This window comes from Haemaphysalis longicornis, unplaced genomic scaffold (assembly GCF_048455015.1).
Source record: "Haemaphysalis longicornis isolate Haplotype H1 unplaced genomic scaffold, Haemaphysalis longicornis Haplotype H1 scaffold_1, whole genome shotgun sequence".
Classification (NCBI taxonomy): Eukaryota; Metazoa; Arthropoda; class Arachnida; order Ixodida; family Ixodidae; genus Haemaphysalis; species Haemaphysalis longicornis.
The window spans coordinates 345,899,584-345,921,794 of record NW_027526203.1 but is presented as its reverse complement, the minus strand read 5'-3'; the positions used below and the strand labels follow the sequence as shown (position 1 = coordinate 345,921,794).

The window sequence follows — 22,211 nt, the reverse complement described above, 5'->3', positions numbered from 1 at the left end:
CGTGCCAAAGCATTTGGTGAAACAGTTCCCACAGCTTTCTAGCTATGCTTCCCCATGAGGACAAAAGGACTGAATTACTCAAAATACTCATAAAACACCAACCACAACTGTCAGCCGCATTCGTTTTCCTTATGTATGTATGCATGTAACACCATACCTGCCAGGTTCTCCGAGATGGCATTAGGGAGCTCCGACAGGGGAAGGGGGGAGGCTAAGGGATCGAAAAATTAGTAGCAGCAGAGTGCAATTATTTACACTGCTTCGTCCAAACAACTAATGAGGTATGCACCACTGGTCAGATGCTAAATCTTTGGCGGGGCTGACGCCACCTTTTTCAGGAAGTCCTGGTAAATACTGTAGAGCGTAACAATGTTCGTACCTGTGACTCCTCGCCAAAAAAACGTGGCTGAGGGTTGTATTAGACATGATGATGATGAAAAAACGTTCACTGCGCAGAGTGGAACGTGTTACGGCCGCTCGCCGGTAGGATGGGTGCTCGGAACTGGGTGCAATTTTTCTTTACCATACTGAACTGCCTCTCACATTTTGCGTTTCTGTGTTACTAAGCAGCTTAACTTGCACGCATGGCCGACTACGCTTTTTAACCTCCTCACTTATCACGATGTCAATCGCTGTAGGATTGTATTAGACTGTCGGGTAGCTCTGGCGCAATGTGTCCAAACTGGGAGAAAGGTTTGGCCTGACACAGGTGTGTATTCGGGAGATTTTCGTTTCGGCCGTACAATCGTACAAAACCATCAAAATTCGGGAGTCTCCCGGACAATTCGGGAAACCTGGCAGGTATGGTAACACATTTCAGAAACTAGAAGCATTCACCCAGCCAATGCCACTTGAGATGGTACTGGTGCGAAGCACAGGAACGGTGAAATTAAGCCCGAGTGCTCAGCATAGCGCACATTGTTTCCTCTTCCTGTCCAGAAGTTCTGCTCAAACGTAACGCTGCAAGCAGGCCGCAGTCACCTGACCCCAGTAATTATAGGAGGAGAGCTTCGTTGAGTGTACAACCAATGTTGCCACCATCCTGAAGCCATTTGCTGATGTACGCACGATTAGGCCGGTCCCCTCCCAAGCCAGCTTCCACAGCAGTAAAAATGGGTGAGAAGTTCATTTGGCATGCGACTGATCCCATTATTGTAGCAGGAGGAGAATGCGTGCACAGTGTTATGTGGGAACCTGTGCGCCACAGCATTAGCAGGGACCCCAAATGGACAGCAATCTACTTGTTGTTAAAGGAGCCATGAAGAGAAAACACAAGTTTGGTTCATTCAAAAGATTGTCTCGTTAGAATCATACTGACACCACTTTTAACGTAAACTTCGCTCAAATAAGCTACATAATTAGGAAAAACGGGAATGGTCATGCGACCCACCAGCTCATTTCCCGCAACAGAACCTATGTCGTCACATGAGCTAAGCTCTGCGATTGGCGGAGGCTGGCAGAAGCAGACGCAAATTAGGTAGAGCTTACAAACTAGACGAACGAGCGATTTGCGCTTAAATTTAGGGCACATTCTTTACAAAGCAATAAGAATGATGGGACAAACAGTGGAAGTTATTAAGCACATGTAAACATAGAAGTACTGATGCGTTCTGCTGTTCGTACTGCGCACAGCATGCTTGGTTTAGATGCACAGCACTACAGGGCTTGGGGTTGTCTCAGACGACACTGGCCGATTGACGCAAGCAACGGTGTCTTACGTGACCCCATTTGTCGAGCGAGCACTGTTTCAGGGAACGAATATTTTCTTCCAGAACAAAAACAAGCCAGTTTAAATGCGGGCAAAAACAAACCAAACGCTTGCCACGGTATGGTGGCGCCATCTAGGTTACGGAACGTAAAGAAACGCGGGAACAAACCAACACCGCTGTACAGGGTGGAGACAACCTTTGAACGGTCCCGTGCCACCGCAATTGGGCCAACGGGCTCAACGCGTTATTCTTTTCGTTTCCCACGAGACCTAGCAACGCGAAACAGACAATATGATTCAAACTTCTTCAGTAAACCGCGTTGCGGCGATAATTTTAGCGCGGTTTTGTCACAATGACTTGCTTCGGCGGCGAGCGAGCAACCGAAAATGGCGGCGCCAGTGTATACATGTCTCTACCCTGTACGGCGGATGCGTGAATGAAGGTACTCTAGGCTGCAGAGCGGTCGGTTCCTGTGATGTCATTTGGGACCACGAAAACACACGATTGAGCAGGAAAATCAAAATTTTAACCTAAATTGTTTAATTTCTCAGTGAATAAAGCACCGTTTGTATCCGGACAAGCGCTGGGGGCACTATAAAACACGAAATCTTTCGAATAAAACCAACTTGCATTTTCTCTTCATGGCTCCTTTAAGCCCACACAAGGTATACACAGAATTTTCCCATCAGACAGCTGATCAGAAAAAACAAAAACAATGCCCCCCAAAACTCTGCCTTGAACGTACTGTCACCCAGTACAAGCAGTCAGAATGGCCTTCATTCACAAGGCTTGCTGCTTCTCACTAATGCCACCATCATCATAATCTACAGCTCCAAAATTCAGCATCACTTGTCTCTCACAAGGACAGTAAATAAAGGATGCCGTAAAACAAAGCCCGAGCATATGCGATGTCCTAATAGCTTGAAGTGACATACAACGTCATGAAAGCAACTATTTACACATGTTGAAAGAGGGTGCATGATAGCAGAGTTGGCAAGAATTCCTTTCAAGGGAGTTAAAACATTTGTGTATGCAACAATGCAGGGGACACGATGAAAGTAAAGGAAATAAACTTTGATACACAAATGAGGCTTCAGTAAACGTGCATAATTCTCCAACTCTCTTTTATGAATGATGTTTTCTTTTCTTGCAACTAGGAGAAGATGCTCTTGTACAAATAAGCTTATCAAAAGCAGTAGAGAGGAAAATTTTGTCAGGAAGTATTCTGACAAAGGGAGGACCCATGCACCTCCCTAATTATGCATCTGGTTTTACGTTAACACGTAGCTGAAGAATATTTCCAATTATAGCGTTACAGAGCTGTGTGCTACTGCACCAAGCACGCCTTTTATGGTCCATTTAAACATAGGAAGTTACGGGGCATGGATAACAACATGTGGAAGGGAGCCTTCAACATTTCTATACAGTTTGCCAGAATTTATTTTGTTACAGCCTCAATTTCACAGCAAGAACCTATTTATAAACCCTCATTTAGGACAACTGAGGGCAGCTTTTTCACGGTAACAATTTTAGCCTGTTCCATCTGTCCTCTTAAATATGTTCCCCCAAGTAGGCCTGAAATGATGCTTTGCTATCATAACAAACCTCCCTTCTGAGATTGAGGGCAATCAAAAGTCCACCACGTGTTGCGACCTGAGGACAGCTCCTACTTCCTCTCGCATGCACAGTGACATCTGGGAGCGGAAACCCTATCACTGCTGCAACCTTAGAGGCTGCCGGGCCAGTAGCTTTTGCTATTTACCACGTTAGTACAGGTGGACTCAGGCTACTTTTAATTTGAAAACACAGTGCTACCCGAGGGCCTCATCTGAGTGCTATTTTTCCATGTATCATAATGTTCCTCCTAAGGTCACCTCTGTGTTAAACAATGCACCACGACATCACACTAAAAGGTAAAAGAACGAAGCGGCTGATGGGAACAGATGTCTGAGAAATGAGAGAAATGCGTGATTAAAGACAGACATGCAAGTCTGCCTGCCTGTTAGCATGCTTGCAATACTTCTATTTCATAACTTTCCTCTGTAAAGCCATCGAGGTTTATCTGTGGTTGCACCCACCAACAGCTTCAAACGTATGAAATGGTTGAGCAGAGGCAAAGTTATGTGCAAGGGCGGCATGCTGGCCCAAGTTCAATCCTGCCTTTTCAGCTTGTTGCCAGCGGTAGCAACACTTATTGCATCAGAAGGCCAGAGTCACAATGCCCTGGGGCCCAGGTGCTTACCTGACACAGGACTGCTTCTGCCGGGTCAGGGTGGATGTAGCTGAACTGGGGACATCATCGTTCGAAATGCGAATCAGGTCAGATCGTTTGGAATGGCGCATCTTGGGCGAGGCCGCAGGAGTGTCCACGGGCGAGTTCTCCTCACTCGTGCTGATGTTGTCAGACGCTACCTCTCGATACTCTGGACAGAAGACGCAGGACAAGACATTAGCTCGTTAAAAGTTGTAATGGGGGGGAGGCATGCTTCAGCCCAGGCTGACCAAGAAAGTTTTTTGACAAAAGATCCAAGATTGCCCTCAAAGAAGGGCATTTGCATTAGTGTCAAACTAAAAGTTTACCTATCTTCCTCATTTCAGTGCCAACGAGTATTTTTTCTTGTTTTCGATGTTCTGAACTGAGTCAGAAATACCCTGCAGCTCATTTTCACTCCTGCAGCCATGTGTGCCTCTATGCAAAGGTGGTAATAGGTGTACCACCCATTATAGTGTTTTCACGTCTCTGCCAGGATATAGGACTCCCCCGTTTTCATTTCCTTTTTTTTTTTTTTTCTTTCCAATGCTGGACCTGTCTATAAGCGTTTCGAGTCTTAGTTTCGCCACCTACTGAGGCCCTAGTCCTGCAAAGTGTTAGAAGATGGCGCCGCTAAGTTTTCGCCATTCAGTGCACATTATCCCTATCATTGCACGAACGTTACTCTCACTGCTTCAGTCTTATTTTTCGCAGCAACCGGCCAGTGCAGGCTAGCATCATTTGGTTTTTGTTGACTGGATGTATGTGCACCGCTTGAAGAGTCCGCTGAATTGCATGTGCCACGTTGTGTAGCAGACTACATGCTTTGAAACGCGAATGAGTGGAAGCAATTGGCACACACAAATGGTGTTACACTGCAGGCTTCTAACTTCAAATCGCAAAATATGCTGACTAACATGGTAAACGGGCTGCTGAGTGCAAGTTAGATGTCGACAAAAAGTGTGCACGCTGATGATGTATGCAAATGCAAGACCTTGTCAACGCCACCCTAATCTGAAATGCTCCCCGTAGAAATATGCAAATTTCTGAAACTTGAAGAGGACCTCATCAACCAGGTCAGCACTAGAGCCACTAGATGATTTTTCAGAGTATCGGCCCTCCTCTCTCCTTGTTGTATGCAGCCGACAGCGGCCATTGGTCGAGCCGCGTCACATGACATTTGTTTACCCCGGAAAACCCGTGGGCGCTGACATTTTGATGCCCCTGTGTTGCCGCGTGCGTGCATTCTTCCATAAATCGCGATTTTCTGAGCGCAGTGTGGCTGTATGACACGTTGAAAGTGAGTTTTTAAGCCCCAGACAGAGTAGCGATGCCGTGCTGCTCTGTACTGGGCTGTTTCAAACAGCCGGAAGGTGGAAAATGCCTGCTTTGCATCCCACTGGAAAAGAATGACAGTGGCCTAGCATAACCTACAGCCACTAGGAAAGCGTAGCTTATTCACTGGCTGCAGCATAACCTAGAGCCACTAAAGAAGCTATGCTAGTGTAACCGAGCCTGACCCTGTCGCACCGGCGCGCTGTCTCAAAATCCTCGAAAAGTAAACACCGCTGCCATAGTTGTCAAGCGGCACCCGGACCAATTCTGCCTGTCAAGGTTGGCCGCAATTGGGTGTATAAAGCTGGCCACCCTGGGGACAGGCACCAAAATGGCTGCCAGCATGCATCAGTGTCGTTACTCTTAAGCGTAGCTTATTTAGTGGCTCTAGTCAGCACCACTAGCAACGACTGTGCGTTGTTGATAGAAATGATCTGCATGAAAGCAACCACTATCGCTCCGCAAATAGACACACTGGACTTTAAAGCAAGTTAAGGATGGCTTCAGTATTTTATAAAATAGCCCGAACTGTGCATGCATAATTGAACGACATTGTAATAACGAAATTGTATTACTTTGTCAATGCACTTATGAGAGCACGTGAGCACAGCCTGCTTCCGATGGGCAACGCTGACCAGACCAGTTTGCTTCCAAGCACCAGAAAATTGTGTGGTTGAAGACAAAGGGGCAAAAAGTGGCTCCGCACGCACGACCAGCAGCAAAGAGCAAAGGTGCACAGTGACGCTTGGTATCGCCGCCGTTGAAAGGAACCTTCTAATCTATGCTGTGTTTGAAAGACTTGGCCAAAAGAAAAGTTCCCCTAGAGCATAGTAGTCTGGGTTAAAAAAAAATGAATGCCCTGACAAGTTGGTCGTAGACCGGCTAAAAACAGTACAGTCAAACCTCGTTACAAGAGACACTGTTACAAGAGACACTTGGTTACAAGAGACATTTGAATGAAAGCGGTTTGGTTGGTTTTCCCATGTTCGCCATGTTAGCAACATTGCATACAAGAGAAACTTGGTTACAAGAGACATTTGAATGAAAGCGGTTTGGTTGGTTTTCCCATGTTAGCCATGTTAGCAACATTGCATACAAGAGACCTTGGTTACAAGAGACACGTTTTTTGGCTCCCTTGAGTGTCTCTTGTAATGAGGTTTTACTATATGAACTGACCAGGGGGCCTACTACAGAGCAAGGCCTTTCTTGTTCTTGACAGCGTTAGAGGGCATCTAACAGACACTGTGAATGTCTGGCTGGCTGACTCTCGAATGGACTTGGCCGAGATTCCAGGTGGCTCGATAAGTGTACTGCAGCCGCTTCATATTTATGTAACTGGCCATTCAAAACATAATTTTGGCAGTGCTACTCCACATGAATGGGCGTGGCCAGCCATGAAAAAAAAAAAAAAAAACTTGAACAGAGCGAGTGAAGAGAGCTTCCCTTCATCAAGTGTGCATTTACGTCCTGAACGTGTGGCATTCATTGGCAGTGGACATCGTCACAAAAATCTTCATTTTAATGGGACGAACGGCACAGATTATCAGCTATGGGAGCGTGCCGATGAGGTGAGCGCGTCCTACAATGGCGAGCGTGACAACCGTGATGAATAGTTAAATTTAAACAGAATGTTCATAACCTGTCACCAGTTGTTGCATTACTATACACTAGTCCAGTGGCACTACAGTGAGCTAATGTGCAGCTATAAACCTGACTTGTGTATAAGCTGCACCCTAATGAAATTTGGAAAAAAAAAAAAGTGCGGCTTATTTAGGGTTACATACAGCCTACCTGGGCATTACAAGGGGTGTGCATTGGCACTTGCCCCCAAGTTACTCAGACATGGCGGCCCTTAAGGTAGGTCGACACCTTCAAAAACGCATTTTTTGAAAAAAATGGCTTTTTTTAAATTTCGCATTTTCAACATCCCTGTCTATTGAAGAATATTTAGAAAAAAAATTGTGCTGTTATCTTAATCGGTTAAAAAGTTATGATCATTTTTCAACGCTGCCGAGACGCATCCGAAACCGAAACTGAAGGTTTCCGATTCCGCAGTATCTGCCATATCGTCCTAAAGGTTTCTTCGTATATACGTTACGTAATGCTAATTTATTTAGCTACATTCTAAGCTTTTGGACACATTTCGGGATATTCTACATTTAAATTATTTCAAAATTTTCACTAAGGGGCAATGGGTGGCACACTCGTGTTCACGTTGCGCGCATTTGCATTGCCTTGCGTTCGTGGCTGGTTGCCCTTGTTTTTTCGTATGCCGTTTTAAGCTCCCGGATTTAGTTCTAGCCTCGCAAGGAGACCGTTACAGTACTTTATAGTCTGCAGTTACAGTTATAGTACGAGGACGACATGCCTAACCACTGACTGTCACCGTATGACGAAGGCTGCATGTGAGTCAACTGTAAGACTCGAAACAGGCAAAAAAATATGTGCGCCTCAGCTTGGCCAAACGGAGTTCGTGCCGGTTACAAGGAGGGTGGAAGCTATAAGCCTGGCGGATTTTAAGCGCATTGACTGTTTCTTATAGTACGTACAATAAGGCTAAACCTTCAAAGCCATTTTTCTGAAAACTTGATTTTTTGCAACCATTAGTTACGCGAACAGTGATAACTTTGCTTCTAGAAATTGTTTTCTTACCAAACTTTGTGTGCTGTTTATTTATATGTAGAGCTATGCAATCAAGCAGAATGAGTGAAAAATATGGGTAACTTTTTATATTATGGCCAGTTGTGGGAAACACAAACGTGCCAGATAGCAAATTTTTGAGTCTTTTTATGATTACGCAACTTAGCTTAAAGATGTGATATTCATGGAGGTTAGTTGCACAGGTTATTGTCTTCATTATGTTCCTGCCAAGTCGTGTTTGAATCGCACCTACTATTTTGAGCTTATGACTGTTCGCGCAACATGCATATTTTGGCGCATTTTAATTTATATAAATTTTTTTTACACATTTTTAGAAATTTTATCTATTTAAAGTTTTTAACTGTGTAAGCTTTACAAGCCAAAAATATAATTGTAACGTTTGGGCTACACCTGTAAATTTTTTTTTCGAAGGTGGTGACCTACCTTAAAGGGTTAAAGACTTCATACAACATTAAACATACTTCGTGCAACGAAGACTTCACACAACTTTGCTTCAGTCGAAACGTAGCCATAGTGGAATGGCAAATATGTGAAATTAAGGTGATGGCCTCTCAAGGCATTTCCCGCATTCGCTCACCTGACTGACTTCAACCAAAGTTGAATTTTCCAACAACATACAGTCGAACACGGGTATATCGAATTATTGTTTATATCGAACTCATGAATTATTCCCTTGAAAATTCTGTGTAAAAGTATAGGAATTCGTACGTTTATATCGAACGGTATTTTTCCCGACATAGGGTATATCGAACACCGCACGAGCTGGAAGGTGCTCTTCGGCAGTCGCTGCACCCCCGATTTCCACGGTTGCTTAGTGCCTTCGCCGAAACCCGACAAGGACAGAAGCCGGAGCGTCGGAGCATCATGCTTGCCTTCTCATGGATAACTGCTCGGCCAACCAAACCCCCTGTGAGCTCGACAACATCGAGCGCAAGTTTCTGCCTCCGAACACAACAGCCAGGCTGCAGCCGCTCGACCACTCGACTAAGTCGTTCAAGGTTGGGTACAGGAGGCGACTCCTCAATTGGCTTTTGATGAACCTCCGCAAGGGCACCGAGCTTAAAGTTGACCAGCTGGGGGCCATACACACGATGACGGGTTTCTGGAAAAGCGTAAAGCAGAGCGTGGCCAACTGCATCCGGAAGGCAGGCTTCGTGACGGCCGAACTTTCGGAAGCTTGCGAAGGCGGCGACGGCGACGAATAGGGAATGGACGACACGTTTCGAAACCTGTCGTCCCTTTTCCCGGCTGCTGTTTCAGCCAGACTGTCTGCCAGCGACTTCGTGAACGCTTACAGCAATGTTTAGGCTGTTGCGAGCGTCGGTGACGAGGATATCGTAGCTGCGGTTGCAGGAACCCAGGCTGATAGCTCGAGTGGCGGAGATCGTCCGGACGAGGGTGCGGCTTCACGATCGTACTCCGCCGGTGAACTGGCAGCTGCGTTCAGCTTGATTCTACGTAGTTGCGGCGACATGGGAGGAACTGGGCTGTCACACCTGGATAGCCTCGAAAAGATCGAGACCAGCGTCTTTAATTCCATGTACAGGACGAAGAAGCACGGCCAAGATCAGCGGTTTCTTTTCACGCAAATAAAGCATCCTGTTGCGTCGTTAGTGCAGAATTAGTTGTCATTCTTGAATGCGCCGATCGGTAAGTGGTCGTACGCCACAGGTGAGGTCTCACAGCCCATATTTTTATATCGAATTTTTTATACATCGAACTATTTCGCGATCCCTTTGGAGTTCGATATATCCGTGTTCGACTGTAGTACTAATCCAGTCAAGGAATCCAGCCAAAAATTTTGAATACAAATTCGCAGAATGTCAAAGGGAACACTGAATTCAACTGTTTCATTGAAAATTTCATTAGTACAAAAGATTTCGCAATGTTTCAAAGAAAACACGACAAATTCGGACAACTGTCTGCTGGAGTGTATCATTTATGCATTTTGCACTTCAGCACACCCTTGCATTGAACACTGCCATGCTGTCTTGTGCATCTGCAGCCCCTGTTGTTATCACTGCACGTGCGCCTCACCCACATTTCTCGATATTTCACTTGAGGGCCGTGGATTTTTCCCATTTCAAAAAATTCTCAGAAAAACCTTGGTATCTGACAGCTTTTAAACACTCTACAACCTTGTGATTGAAAGTTTTCAACTAGGTTCACTTGTCCAAAAATAACCTCTATCGCTACCTTGTCAGTGCAGCATTTCTAAGCAAAAGAATCTTTGCAGCAAAGATACAGCACAAAGTTAAAAACTTGAAAATTGGAAGCTTGCTGTAACTGCCCATTATCAGGCACGAAGCGGTTAAATTTCAACGAGGCACTGCAAAGAACATAATCGCGTAGCACAGTTTAGAACAGCCAAGACGGTTTTGGGAAAGACTTTTTCCAGAGTATGCAGTACGTAAATTGCAGTACTTGGCCTCGAATGCTATCAGCTAGGGAACCTCCAAGCGTGAACCACGAGAAGCAGGCAAGCAGCAGACTCACTGTCCGGGTTGAACTGCACCAGCATGGTGATGCTGTCCCTGCACTGGCGAAGGACATTGGCAGCCAGCTGGTACGTGGCGTTGCGCATATTGATCCCACACACCTGCCAAACAAGAAAGGGCCGTTAAGCCTCTCCGCACGGCACAGGGCCCAACGGAGCTCCTCACCTCCAGCAGCTGGTCACCGATCTGCAGACTGGCTTGAGCCGCTATGCTGTTCTCGGACACGGACGATACAAAGATGGTGCCCCCAGCGCCACACTTGATCTGGATCCCAAGGGGCTCCAGGCTCTTCTCAATCACAATTCTCCGCATGTCACCGGGCTTAGGTCGTCTGTACAGAAAGCTTTGTTGGCCTCAGGGTCACTTGGACACACCAAGGGCACCACATTGCTACACAAACTGACAGAAGGTCCACACCGCACTGTACTTCAGCAGAGCTTCTCAGTGCATCCACAACAATATCACACCAAATATGATTACCAGTGACCGACACCCGTGCTCTACAGGCGTTCACACAGACCATGATTCAACTCAAAGAGGGGGCCTCAAATGCTGTTCGGAATCCATCGTGCCCCCCTGCCCTCCCCCACCCCCCCACAATTTCATTTGCAGTTGAAAGCTTTGACATTTACTCATTACTCTGCAGCGGTGCTGCGGCCGTAAAGTTCTGTTTACATACAGAAGAGCTACATTTAGAATCATGGGTAATTTCTCGCAATAAAGACATTGTTGTTTGTGTTTACAGACAATTTTTCTTTCACAAATTGCGAATCATTTTCAAAGCATCTGCTCTCCACTTGCTGGGGTAGAGAGTATAATGTTGATAATTTTTGGAACCGTATGTGAAGTTCAGGAAACATCAAATGCACGATGCGGCAATTAAAAAAAATGATGTTATCTCATTATTCTGTTTTTAATATTAATATTCCGAAAGTTGAGTGAAAGGACTGGGATGAGTATATGAACATCCGCATCTCAAATGCATTTCAAGGCTTCGAATGTCGTCCGCAGCAGGCATTCAGCTCGAATGAGCTCGAAGCACATTTGAACCGAATCCTGTTGAAAAACCAAGTGGGGCGGCGTAACATTCGCATTTGAGTCAGATGACATTCAGTTCGAAAGTATTCGAGACACCAGTGTAGCAGGGGCATAAGAGAACACGGTGAATGCAAGACTTCCGCAAAGCACTATTGGCAATGTTTGATTAAGGGCACAGGGTAAGCCCTATACTTCCCATGCATTGTTAACCATTTAGAGGTACATTTTTCTCGGTATCTAATAAAGGTATCTACATAATCTATATATCATTTTCTTTCCAATTTTGTTCTCTTTTAACTGTAGCATAATTAAGAACATCCATCAAAAATTTTATTTTTTACGATTTTTGTCCATTAGTACCTAAATTTTGAACATTATTTTAGTATTAAAAGTTGTGTAACAAAGAAACGGTAGCGTGCATATTTTCAAATCTGGTACAGTAGGTGTGACAAGTTATGCAGATGACAGGGAAAAAAAATCAGCTCGTTGTGCTGGAAGATATAGGAAATAATGGTACCTACTGTTTTGAGATAACTGAGTTTAACTCTTTCATTACGGCGGAAAAATGGCCGATTTTGAGTGCTTCCACAAAACTATTTTTTTCTCTTGAGCTAGTGGGCACATTTAGCATTGCTATGCACGTAATTGTAGCTTATACGCCTCGAGCGCAGCCTGTAGGGGCGCCACTGAAATCCCCCTAGCGGCCCGTTTCGAAAGCAGCCGCGGGAGTCCGCGTCCCGCTCCCCAGTGCCGCCGCTGCTTTTGCGGCACGTTCACGACTGAGATTTACCGTTTGCGGGCGTTTGAAATCCATGTTTATGTGAAGAAGTCACTCTGTTCGCAAATGGGGTGTGTTTATGAGAGTGTAAATGTTTGACGCAATCTTAGTGTGGTATATTCGGTCTGTATAAGCGCCAGGTGTGTGTCACAGGCCAGCGTCACAGAACCGGCATATGATGGAACCGATTGTAGTTACACTGACCTGAATTTACTAGCAGCTTCTCAGATGATGTTCATTCTACGGCTATACACTATGATTTAAATCGGTTTTGTGCGCTTACATAATCAGCGGAGCACTCATACCAGACAGCACGCCAGTTACTTTTGCCAATATACCTCAGATATTGATCACCACCATTTACAAGCCGGTCTGTGTTAATTTTGGGAATATTCAACAAAAGCACGATGGACAATGCATAATTATACTCGGGGATCAGCACACGACAGAGTCGTCTTATCGTGAGGTGAGCGCCCACAAACATTCATCTGCTACATATATCCTCTGCAAGCAGTGCGGAGACGGGCTTAGAATATAATCCGCGTCCGGGACTAAATGCTTCTTCGAAATATCGTCATATGGCACAGGGAGCGTGCAGAATAAAGCAGAAACTGAAATCAGAGGGCCTTATCACATGCCACACTCTTCCAACGACACCTTTCATCGCTTGTTGAACAGCCTACCCTGTATACTTCCAAAAATGAGTCCGCCGTACGATCAGCTCTTCGTTGCAGTATAAAAACAAGGAAAGTGAATGAGAGATTTGTGTGTGTGATTACTAAAACGTAGTTGCTTGATTCCGCTCCGCATTTGTACACAGCGTCCCCTCCCCTCCCCCCCACCGATGTCTCGCGAAATAGCAGTGCATTTCGCGTATAGTTGGTCAAGTGAACCCTACCTGGCTTAAGTTTCGACAAACGTTTTTAGCATGTCAGAAGCTCCACTGTTTTTGTTTTTTTTTTTCATTTCCGTTAGAGCTATTATGTTTCTTAATTCGGCACTTGCACAGCATTTATTTTTCCGTGGTTTCATTAACTTACCTTGGTTCTTGCTATATGGCATGTGTGGGCACATATCTAACGACGCACAGGCTTGGAATATACTTAACCTTTTCGCATGGTTTATATTCTTATAAAAGGCATAAGTTATTGCCAGGGATTGGGTGATCACATCCCCGAAACACATTTTTCTGCGACGTATATATTCGAAACGAAGCCGCATTCGTTGTCCATGCTGCAAAATGAAGCCAACCGCTCATTGTGCCAGTATCAGGTCTAAGCGAGGCGGCAGTAAAATTCATTTGTGCCTTATGTTTTGGTGGTGACAGGGGTGATATGTTGCTACTGTCGCCGATGCCCGGAAGAGCGGCGACGAAGCACGCAGAACCGCGTCCGCGGGTAGCTCTTGCAGGCGATCGCGTACTCTACGAAGACGCAGCTGCTTTTTAAGTGACCTAAACGTAAAGTGACCTAAACGTACTCTTTGCCTAAAGACGTCACCATAACAAGTTTCTTTAGGGCGCAGAAAGGCGAAAAGAAGCGAAACAGAACCAAAACACTGCACGAGCCCCTATCAGTCACGCAGCGCAAATCCCGTCAATGCCGCGGAGAAACGGCGGCAGGCGGCGCAGCGATCACGAAGCTCGAGGCGTACAGATTGCTCTTACAAACACATACCAGCAGTTTTGCGAAGGGTACAAATACTTACAATTTATTAGTCAAATAATCAGAGAAAAATGCACAAAAAAATATACACGCAACAAATATAGGCGATTGTAATGAGCCTAAAAGTTATTTTAGGAATTCTAAGATATACAAATTGTTCCTACATTTCTTGGCTATGATTCAATATATATATCAACGCTGTACACCAAGTTTTGTATTTTTGTGGGCCTGTCAACCTAGCGGAACTGACGGCTGTGCCACTCCTCAAAGCCACTGGAGTGTAAGTCGGTCATGCATCCAAGCACACTTTTTTGTGTTCTGACACAAAATCCTTTTCACTTTAGTGGTAAAAAACCAGAAAAAAAATCCAGCGCTCCTGAGAAGTGTCGCGCATTGCTCCGTAGCCGTAATCTGACACGAGTGCCAGGCTATCATGAAGGTGATAACGCGATATGACGCGGCGCATTTGGCAAAATACCCCTACCGTACGTTGTCCAGACCCTACACATCAATGTGTAAAGCCGCAGTCGTCAGATAGGAAGCCCGTTTTGTTTATAAATACAGCCCAAATACAGCAGACGCCATTTTCACACAACTCGCCACTACCGCGGGTTCAAATTTCACTCTTGGCTGAGGAGAACTTCTTGCTGGGCTAGTTGGTGAATAGATGCCATGATTTGAAGCGCAACATAAGCCCACAGACGAAGAACAGAGTAGACGAGACAGGCGCTATCTCGTCTACTCTCGCCTCGTCTACCCCAGCAAGAAGAACTTCTTGCTGGGCTAGTTGGTGAATAGATGCCATGATTTGAAGCTCAACAAAAGCACACGGACGAAGAACAGAGTAGACGAGACAGGCGCTAGATAGCGCCTGTCTCATCTACTCTGTTCTTCGTTTGTGTGCTTTTGTTGCGCTTCAAATCATGGCATCTATTCACTCTTGGCGCGGTCTCTGCACGCGAAATATCAACAAAACATTCTAAAATCGAAAAATGAGTTGTCAATAAATACACCAGATGGCGTTAGTTGTCCACCAGGCGCCGTTTTTAGCTTTTGCGGGACGTTTGCAATCATCGGACACCAGCGTCCGATGGCCTATGGCGCCGTACTGAGAGTTAAAGTAAAAACAAAGGTGAAAAACTATTTTTTAGCCAAAAACACCACTGGAGTCATTTATTTAAGAAGCACCAACTTCGTAATCACCGTCGAAGTCATTTTTTTTGCTTTTCAGCATGTCGTCTGTCCTTCCTTGCCTATTTTGTGCACCATTGTTCAGCTCTGTTCGCAAAGTATTTTCGCTTGTGGTCAACCTCTTTCAGCCACTTGATGGTGGTTTTGCACCCAGGTTTTGATCTGAACGATTTCCAAATGCTGGCTCGTGTGTTGCTATCATCATTGAATGAAAGAACAGAATCCAATGTTGCAATCTTGAGAGTGTGAAGCCCAAAAAAGACGTTTTTTTTGTGCGCCGCTTCGAAGGACAAATGTGGAAAAAACGTTCAACAGCGTCTTTGGTCATTACTAAACAGCGCAACAAAAACACGGACTATAGGTGAGGTACACAGGACGAGCGCTGACTTCCAACTGATCTTTTATTGAAAAAAACATATTTATACCCCACACACCTACACACACGTGCCATAAATGCACACAACAAAACAAGCAATTCATCACAGCGGTGCTATGACGCGCCACACACGCTCTAAAAATTCCCATTAGAACACACGCACTAGAAATGATAAAAAGCCCTCTCAAGCCATGACACACGTGTTGCGCGAAGTTCGTCCCATGCGCGAAGTCGGTAATCTACGAGATTCCTTTGCCATGCGGAAAAAAGTACGTGGGCCAGACGGGAAGGTGTCTTAATACAAGGCTCCGGGAGCATAGCAACAATGTACGAACAAGTGTCAAAGGGCAGCTAGGCATTCACTGCCGAGATTGCAAAGGCACCACCGGAAAGTGCATTCCCATGTTCGAAAAATGCGAAGTCATTCAGCGCCATAGTGACCAGATGACAAGGGAGATAGTGGAGGCAGCGAAAATTGCTAGGTTGGGGGAAAATTGCGTCAGCGTACCTTCGGTTGCTCTGTCAGCCAAGGAACTTGATTTTTTACAAGGGGGAAGGAACGCTACATAGAAAGTAATCTAGGGGCGCAACACGTGTGTCATGGCTTGAGAGGGCTTTTTATCATTTCAAGTGCGTGTGTTCTAATGGGAATTTTTAGAGCGTGTGGCGCGTCATAGCACCGCTGTGATGAATTGCTTGTTTTGTTGTGTGCATTTATGGCACGTGTGTGTAGGTGTGTGGGGTATAAATATGTTTTTTTCAATAAAAGATCAGTTGGAAGTCAGCGCTCGTCCTGTGTACCTCACCTATAGTCCGTGTTTTTGTTGCGCTGTTTAGTAATGATGGATAACCAACTCGCCCAATACTGCACTTTGCTTAGCGTCTTTGGATTGCCCTTGCTGAAAAATGAGCTATGCAATGGTTGCTAAGCGATTTCCTAGTACAGCTGGTTCCAGAAAAGGGTTTTTATCTGGAACTGGAAGTTTCTTGATGAAAAAAATGACAATAAACACAGGGAACATTTTTAAGGAGGATGTGTTCACTTGGGACTTGCTTACGGAAAAACTGTTTTTGGGAGAGAAATACGACTTTCTAAGAAAAGTATGAATATGGAAAATGTGCACAAGGAACTGAAGTGCCCTAATTGCGAAGAAAAAAAAAGTCATTTTTTTTTAATTTTGCCTTACCCTGTGCCCTTAAAGGGGCACTGACACAAAAGTTTGAAGGCGAGATAACTTCGGAGATAGAATGGTGGGTACACATATACATCATCTGCAAAATATCAGCGGCGAATACAGCATAGAACATATTTAAAATCAATTTTGAAGTGTGCGAAACGCAGCCGAGCAGCCAGCAGAGAACCACGCGCAATTGTAAATAAACAACATCCAAACACGTCACGAGTTTGTGTTTGCCGCTTCTGCACTACCGGCGTTTTAAGCCGGCTCGCCCGGCTCGCCGCTCCAATCGCAGGGCCGGAGGGCGGAGCTTCTGCTCTCGAGAACGAACGACCCGATCGTTGGCGGCGGAGGCGCCGTGATTTCGTCAGCTAATCGAGGAGCTGGCCGCGACCAAAGTTCTACAGCGATTCCAGGCACTCTGTTTCTATTACTGTTTATTACCATTGGATGCGAAAACGCGCCGGAGGCACGAAAAGCTCACTGAGCTAGCTGCACGGTCGCTGTGCAGGCGGCGGCCACGGCCGCGATGTGGCCCAGGCCGGCGCAAGTAGCTCGAGTGATAGCTTGTTACCGCTGCACGAAATTGTCCCCAAGTTTCGACCATGGTGGCTTACATGAGAAAGGAGTTAATGATGCGATGGCGGGTTGCATTAGAAATTCTCATCTGCACCGCTTACGAGAGCGGCACTCGAATATCCGCCGCAGTGCTGAGCCGAACGCATCTGTAGGCGGACCTGTAGGCAGACCGGCCGGCTGCTCCCAGCGCGCGTCTTCCCACCCACCGTCTCGAGCGTCGCGCGTCGTTCTTTAGCCGCGGTAGCATTTGCACTCGCAGCGCCTGCGTCACATCCACGGTCGCTTTTTAATTAAGCGCCTCACGAGATCAGTACGTGGGGGCATTCGCAGAAACTGCCGTCGATGCGGATTCGACAGTGCTACGGCGGCTCTGCTCTGTGATATCCCTCCGACGGTCACGTGGTCAGCTTTGTTCACACAAAATCCACAAAATCCATCATTTCGTGGCACTCGCTGAAACCGAAACTGCGACTGGCCGCATTGAAAATGCCTCTAATTAAACAACCGTCGCACGCTGAAGCAAATGAGGTTTCTACAGGTTATAAGTAGGTCACTAGCTACTTATCGCAACAAAAAAAAACAAGATGCAAAATTTTTGTGTCAGTGCCCCTTTAAGAGTGGTCAGTGCAAGATGCTTGCCATCACTGATGACATAATTGTGTGATCACACTACCCTCGCAAACCAATACAAGATATCGCAGTAGGGGAACCCTTGCTGGCAACCTGCATGCCTACTCTAGAACAAGCAGAACATAAAAGGTGTCTTATAAATGTAGCACCCATAAAACATTCCAAGATGTGCAAATTAGGAACGACTAACGAATTTTCCCCAGCTACAAGATAAGATCAAGCTGCAGAGTAACCTGTCACTTGGAAACACCAGTGGAAACCAGCGAGGTCACTCTGATTTCAAGTGATACAACCAAGTGCTTCTGTAGCCAGAGGTCTCTGAAAGGCCAACCAAACACATGCTTTTTAAATCGCATCACAGTTCAAATCCAATCAAGGCTGGCTCCTTTGACCTTAATTAAACTTTTGTAGAAGTCAATTATCTGGCCGTGTGCCCCTGGTGCACGGTTCCCCTGCTCTAGTGGCTTCTTCACAGCAATTCCAGATGAAAACAAACCATAAAAGCATGTGCTATATCGCAGCAACCAGCCTTCATTAATAAGCTACTGCAGCTTGTCCCAATACCACTGAGACGAGAGCCAACCACAAGGAAGCTGACGACTGCCTCGAACACTTGCAGCAGCTTCTGCAGGCCATCTCATCTCGGAGAAGGAATGCGTTCCCCCTGCAGGATCTTCCCCACTACACCCGGCCTCACCTGCGTCCCCTCAGCTCGGTGATGGCCCGCGACCCGTTGGGCGTCAGCAGCTCCACGGTGAAGGCCGGCATGGGGCTGGTGCGGTCGGTGAGCGAGGGGGCCTTCTCTATGGAGCTGGTGGACACCTTGCCCGCAGAGGACTTGGAGGTGACGCTGGGCGTGGAGGGGATGCGGATGCGCTGGTTGCGCTTGGGGAAGGTGGCCAGGCCGTCGTACGAGGGCTGTGGGTAGGGCTCCTCCCGGAAGGGCCCGTGCATGTGCACCAGCCGCTTGGGGGCCACGGCGGGCTGGAACTGCTGGGGGAAGTCCAGGCTGTGCGTGGGCGAGGTGCCCGAGAAGCTGTACTGCGAGGGGCAGGGCGAGGGCGTGTAGCGGCCCCCCTCGCCCCCCTTGCTGGCGTAGCGCAGGCCCTCCCCCTCAGCCGCCAGCAGGGAGTCCCCGCTGCGCGAGATGTACGCCGGGTAGTACGTGTGGTGCTGGTGGGGCCCCCGTGGGTACAGGGGCACGTTGGCGCGCAGGCTCGGGTGCACGTGGCCCGAGAGCAGCACGTCGGCGTAGGGCGTGGCCACGGGCTTGGCGTACGCCTCGCGCGGGTAATGCGCAGAGTGGGGACGGCCGCCCTTGGGGCCGCCCCCCCGGTGCTGGTACATCTCGAGCACGTCCTTGTGCGCCGACACCACCGAGTAGTCCAGGCGGTCTTCGGCAGCCAGGCCCCCCGCATAGTGCAGCGGCACCCGCTCCGAACTCTGCTGGACTCCCGAGGGGGCCTTGGCGGGGCTGCCCGGCGACGCGTACGAGCCCGAGCTCGAGGTGCAGTTGCCGCTCGAGGGCGAGCTCAGCTCGGCCGGGAAGTCTGCGTACGAGGGCACCTGCAGCTGCCGCGTGAAGGAGGCCAGGGACTTGCGCTCGCGCCGCTTGTGAGGCTGGAGCGTGTTAGCCACTCCGGCCTCGCCCAGCTGCAGCGGGGGTCCCCGGTATTTGGGCCACGTGCCGCCATTGTGCTCCTGTGGCTGCTGCGGCTGCGGCCGCTGCCGGCCCCCCCGCTTGCTGCCCCCAGGGGCCTTGCTGTAGCACTCGAGCATCGAGTCCAGCTCCTCGATGGGGCCTTTCTCGTCGGGCAGCAGGCTGCCCTTCTTCTCCTTGGACACCCGCTTGTCGCCGAAGATCTTGTTGTATGCCTTGTCCAGCAATGTGGGCTGCACGCTCAGGGTGGCCCGCTCCGATGTGCCACCTGACTTGCTGCCTCGGCTGCTCAGGGCAGCCGTCTTTGTGTGACTGCAGTGCTCCAGCAGCGCCGCGTCCGTTTGCACCGAGCACGAGACAAACGTTTTCTCCTCACGCGCATGTGCTGGGGGAGACCCTGAGGAGCGAGATAAAGCATGGGAAGAGCTTCACAAACTATGCACAACCTCAACCACACAATTACAGACAATGAGGCATGAATGTTCCATCCACCGGGCCTGCTAACATTGGGCCTCCTCGATTTACCAGTCCTGGACGGTCCGCGGGCAGTCCGAGGACTGCATCCGGACCGGAGGTCCCATAGGAATACATGGGAAAATCAAGCGCCGGATCGCGTCTCGGGCAGTCCGTGGACGATCCGGGACTGATAATCGAGGAGGCCCATTATTGCTGAGAACTTAATGGCAAGCACTGCCATTAACGGGCATTTAAATGTGCAAAAGTAGTAGACTTGCGCAATTTGTGTTCAACAATAGACGTACTGGCCAGTGGCCAAACTACCATGATTTAAGTATCGCATATTTGTAATCAACTCTGCAGCAAGCCCTTTCATTTTGCCTATACAATTGAACCTCCATTTACTTTATGAATCCAGATTTTACAAATGTCCCAATTTAAAGAACAAATTCGGATTTCCCCCACAGTTATGTTATTGCTGTTTTGATTCTACAAAATTCCTCGCGTACTGACACGAAATTTTTGTGTTGCATTTTTTTCGCTGCTATGGGTGCCTACAAGCCCAGTAAGCACAGAATGGCATGTAAGATTATCTATCGCAGCGCAAATAATTAATTCTTTATTTGTTTCGGTTTCAACGAAACGAACACCGAGGCGGCCGCCATGAAAGGAGGGCAGTCATGATGACACCGTCCTCGTCGCACCATGGCTGGTCCGGATGCACGCGCAGGAAAAAGTGAGCGAGTGAACATGCACGCACGTCAACAGCTGCCTGTGCCTTGGCTACGTCATGCGGGCCTTGACGTCAAAATTTTGGGGTGAGGCACTCAACACGTCATGCTGATGCCAATGTCGAAAGGGTATCATTCTAAGCTTTCTTGTGCGGGCAAAGATTAAAATTGATTTAAAATATATTATACTGAACGTTTACGGTTGAAACTTCCTGGAAGATATCTCCACATACAAAGGAAGCTATTTGCATAGTTATATCAGCTTTGAAATTCCATGTCATTACTCTTTTAAGCTCCCTGAAATCACAGGATCCAGTGACTGTTAAATCGGTGTTCAACTGCAGTATATAACACATTTGGTGAAGCTAGTTTTTTAACCCTCATGCCAGCATTCCTGCCCGCATTCCTATTTCAGTTATCATCACATCATCAAGCTGTAATCAAAATATTATGCTTATGACAAATATCAGCCAATCGCACATACCATGACTAAGAGGTGACCTTTCAAGCTTCTCTGAGAAGTTGTGGCCACTGGCAGTAGAACTTGATGGTGAGCTGCTGAACACAGCATTTTTCACAACCTGGAGCTGAATAGGGGAATCTGCATTGTCTAAGCACTCCATAGCTTTCCTGAGGTCTTCCACCGGCTTGCCATTTATCTGCACAAATGTAAGTGATCAAACGTTAAAAAATGCATTCACTCATGTTGCAAAACACTGCTATGGCAATAATGGCACCAGATTGGCTCCCCGCTGTAATGCACCTCTTGTTTTCCAAAGTTCCTGGAGTACGGGCATTTAAATGCACTTCTTGAGTACCAACATTTGTTGGAATGAAGCAAACAATAGAACATATGGGACTTGTCATTGGTGTGTTTACACTTTGATACGGCTACAACTGTGTTCGCCCAGTTCACGTATGAAGCGGTACTAAAGGCTCAGTAACTTCTTGTTTCACCAGGAAGATCATACGTTCCGTAGCCCCCCCCCCCCAGTTTTTGTTCGACAGCCAACGATGCCTTGTTTGTTGAGAAAGATATAGTTAGAGCTGGCATTTCCCTCTTCCATTTCCCTTACATTTTTTCGTGACGTTTCCGAGCACGTCACAAAGCGGCCAGAGACTGCCAGGCCCGGTAATATCGATCGCCGCAATCTTTCTGAAAGCCCGTCCTCATTGGCTTTCAATTTTGTCGCAGCCAATCAGGAAGGGTTTATTTGATGCCATCTTGGTGTGGCGGCGTACAGCAAATTCAGCTGCCAAGCTTCCGCTCTTTATTGGTGGGAAAGAATGACCTCGATGAAGCTTTCCTCAAAATGTGCCCAGGACATGCCTCCACCTGGTAGCAGGTGTTAAAAACACGTTTGGAGTTGATAAATAATTTAATGGCTGTCTCATTCCTGATTTATCATGCTAATTACCCCTGCTTTTGCCACTGGCTGTGTCAAGTACATGCGCTAGCGGTCAGTAAGGTGGTCA

At 47.2% G+C, this 22,211-nt stretch overlaps 1 protein-coding gene across 2 annotated transcripts in view; it reads right to left on the bottom strand.

The window, feature by feature from the left end:
- The window catches only part of LOC144153530 (disks large homolog 5-like), a 94,793-nt gene that overhangs the window by 26,835 nt on the left and 45,747 nt on the right, over positions 1-22,211 (bottom strand). For both annotated transcript variants that reach the window (XM_077685158.1, XM_077685164.1), the window contains exons 14-18: positions 21,220-21,394; positions 18,586-19,945; positions 10,620-10,785; positions 10,453-10,555; positions 3,952-4,132 (exon numbers count right to left, since the gene is read on the bottom strand). In XM_077685158.1, coding sequence (XP_077541284.1) covers positions 3,952-4,132; positions 10,453-10,555; positions 10,620-10,785; positions 18,586-19,945; positions 21,220-21,394 — 1,985 coding nt within the window. The remainder of the gene's footprint in view (positions 1-3,951; positions 4,133-10,452; positions 10,556-10,619; positions 10,786-18,585; positions 19,946-21,219; positions 21,395-22,211) is intronic.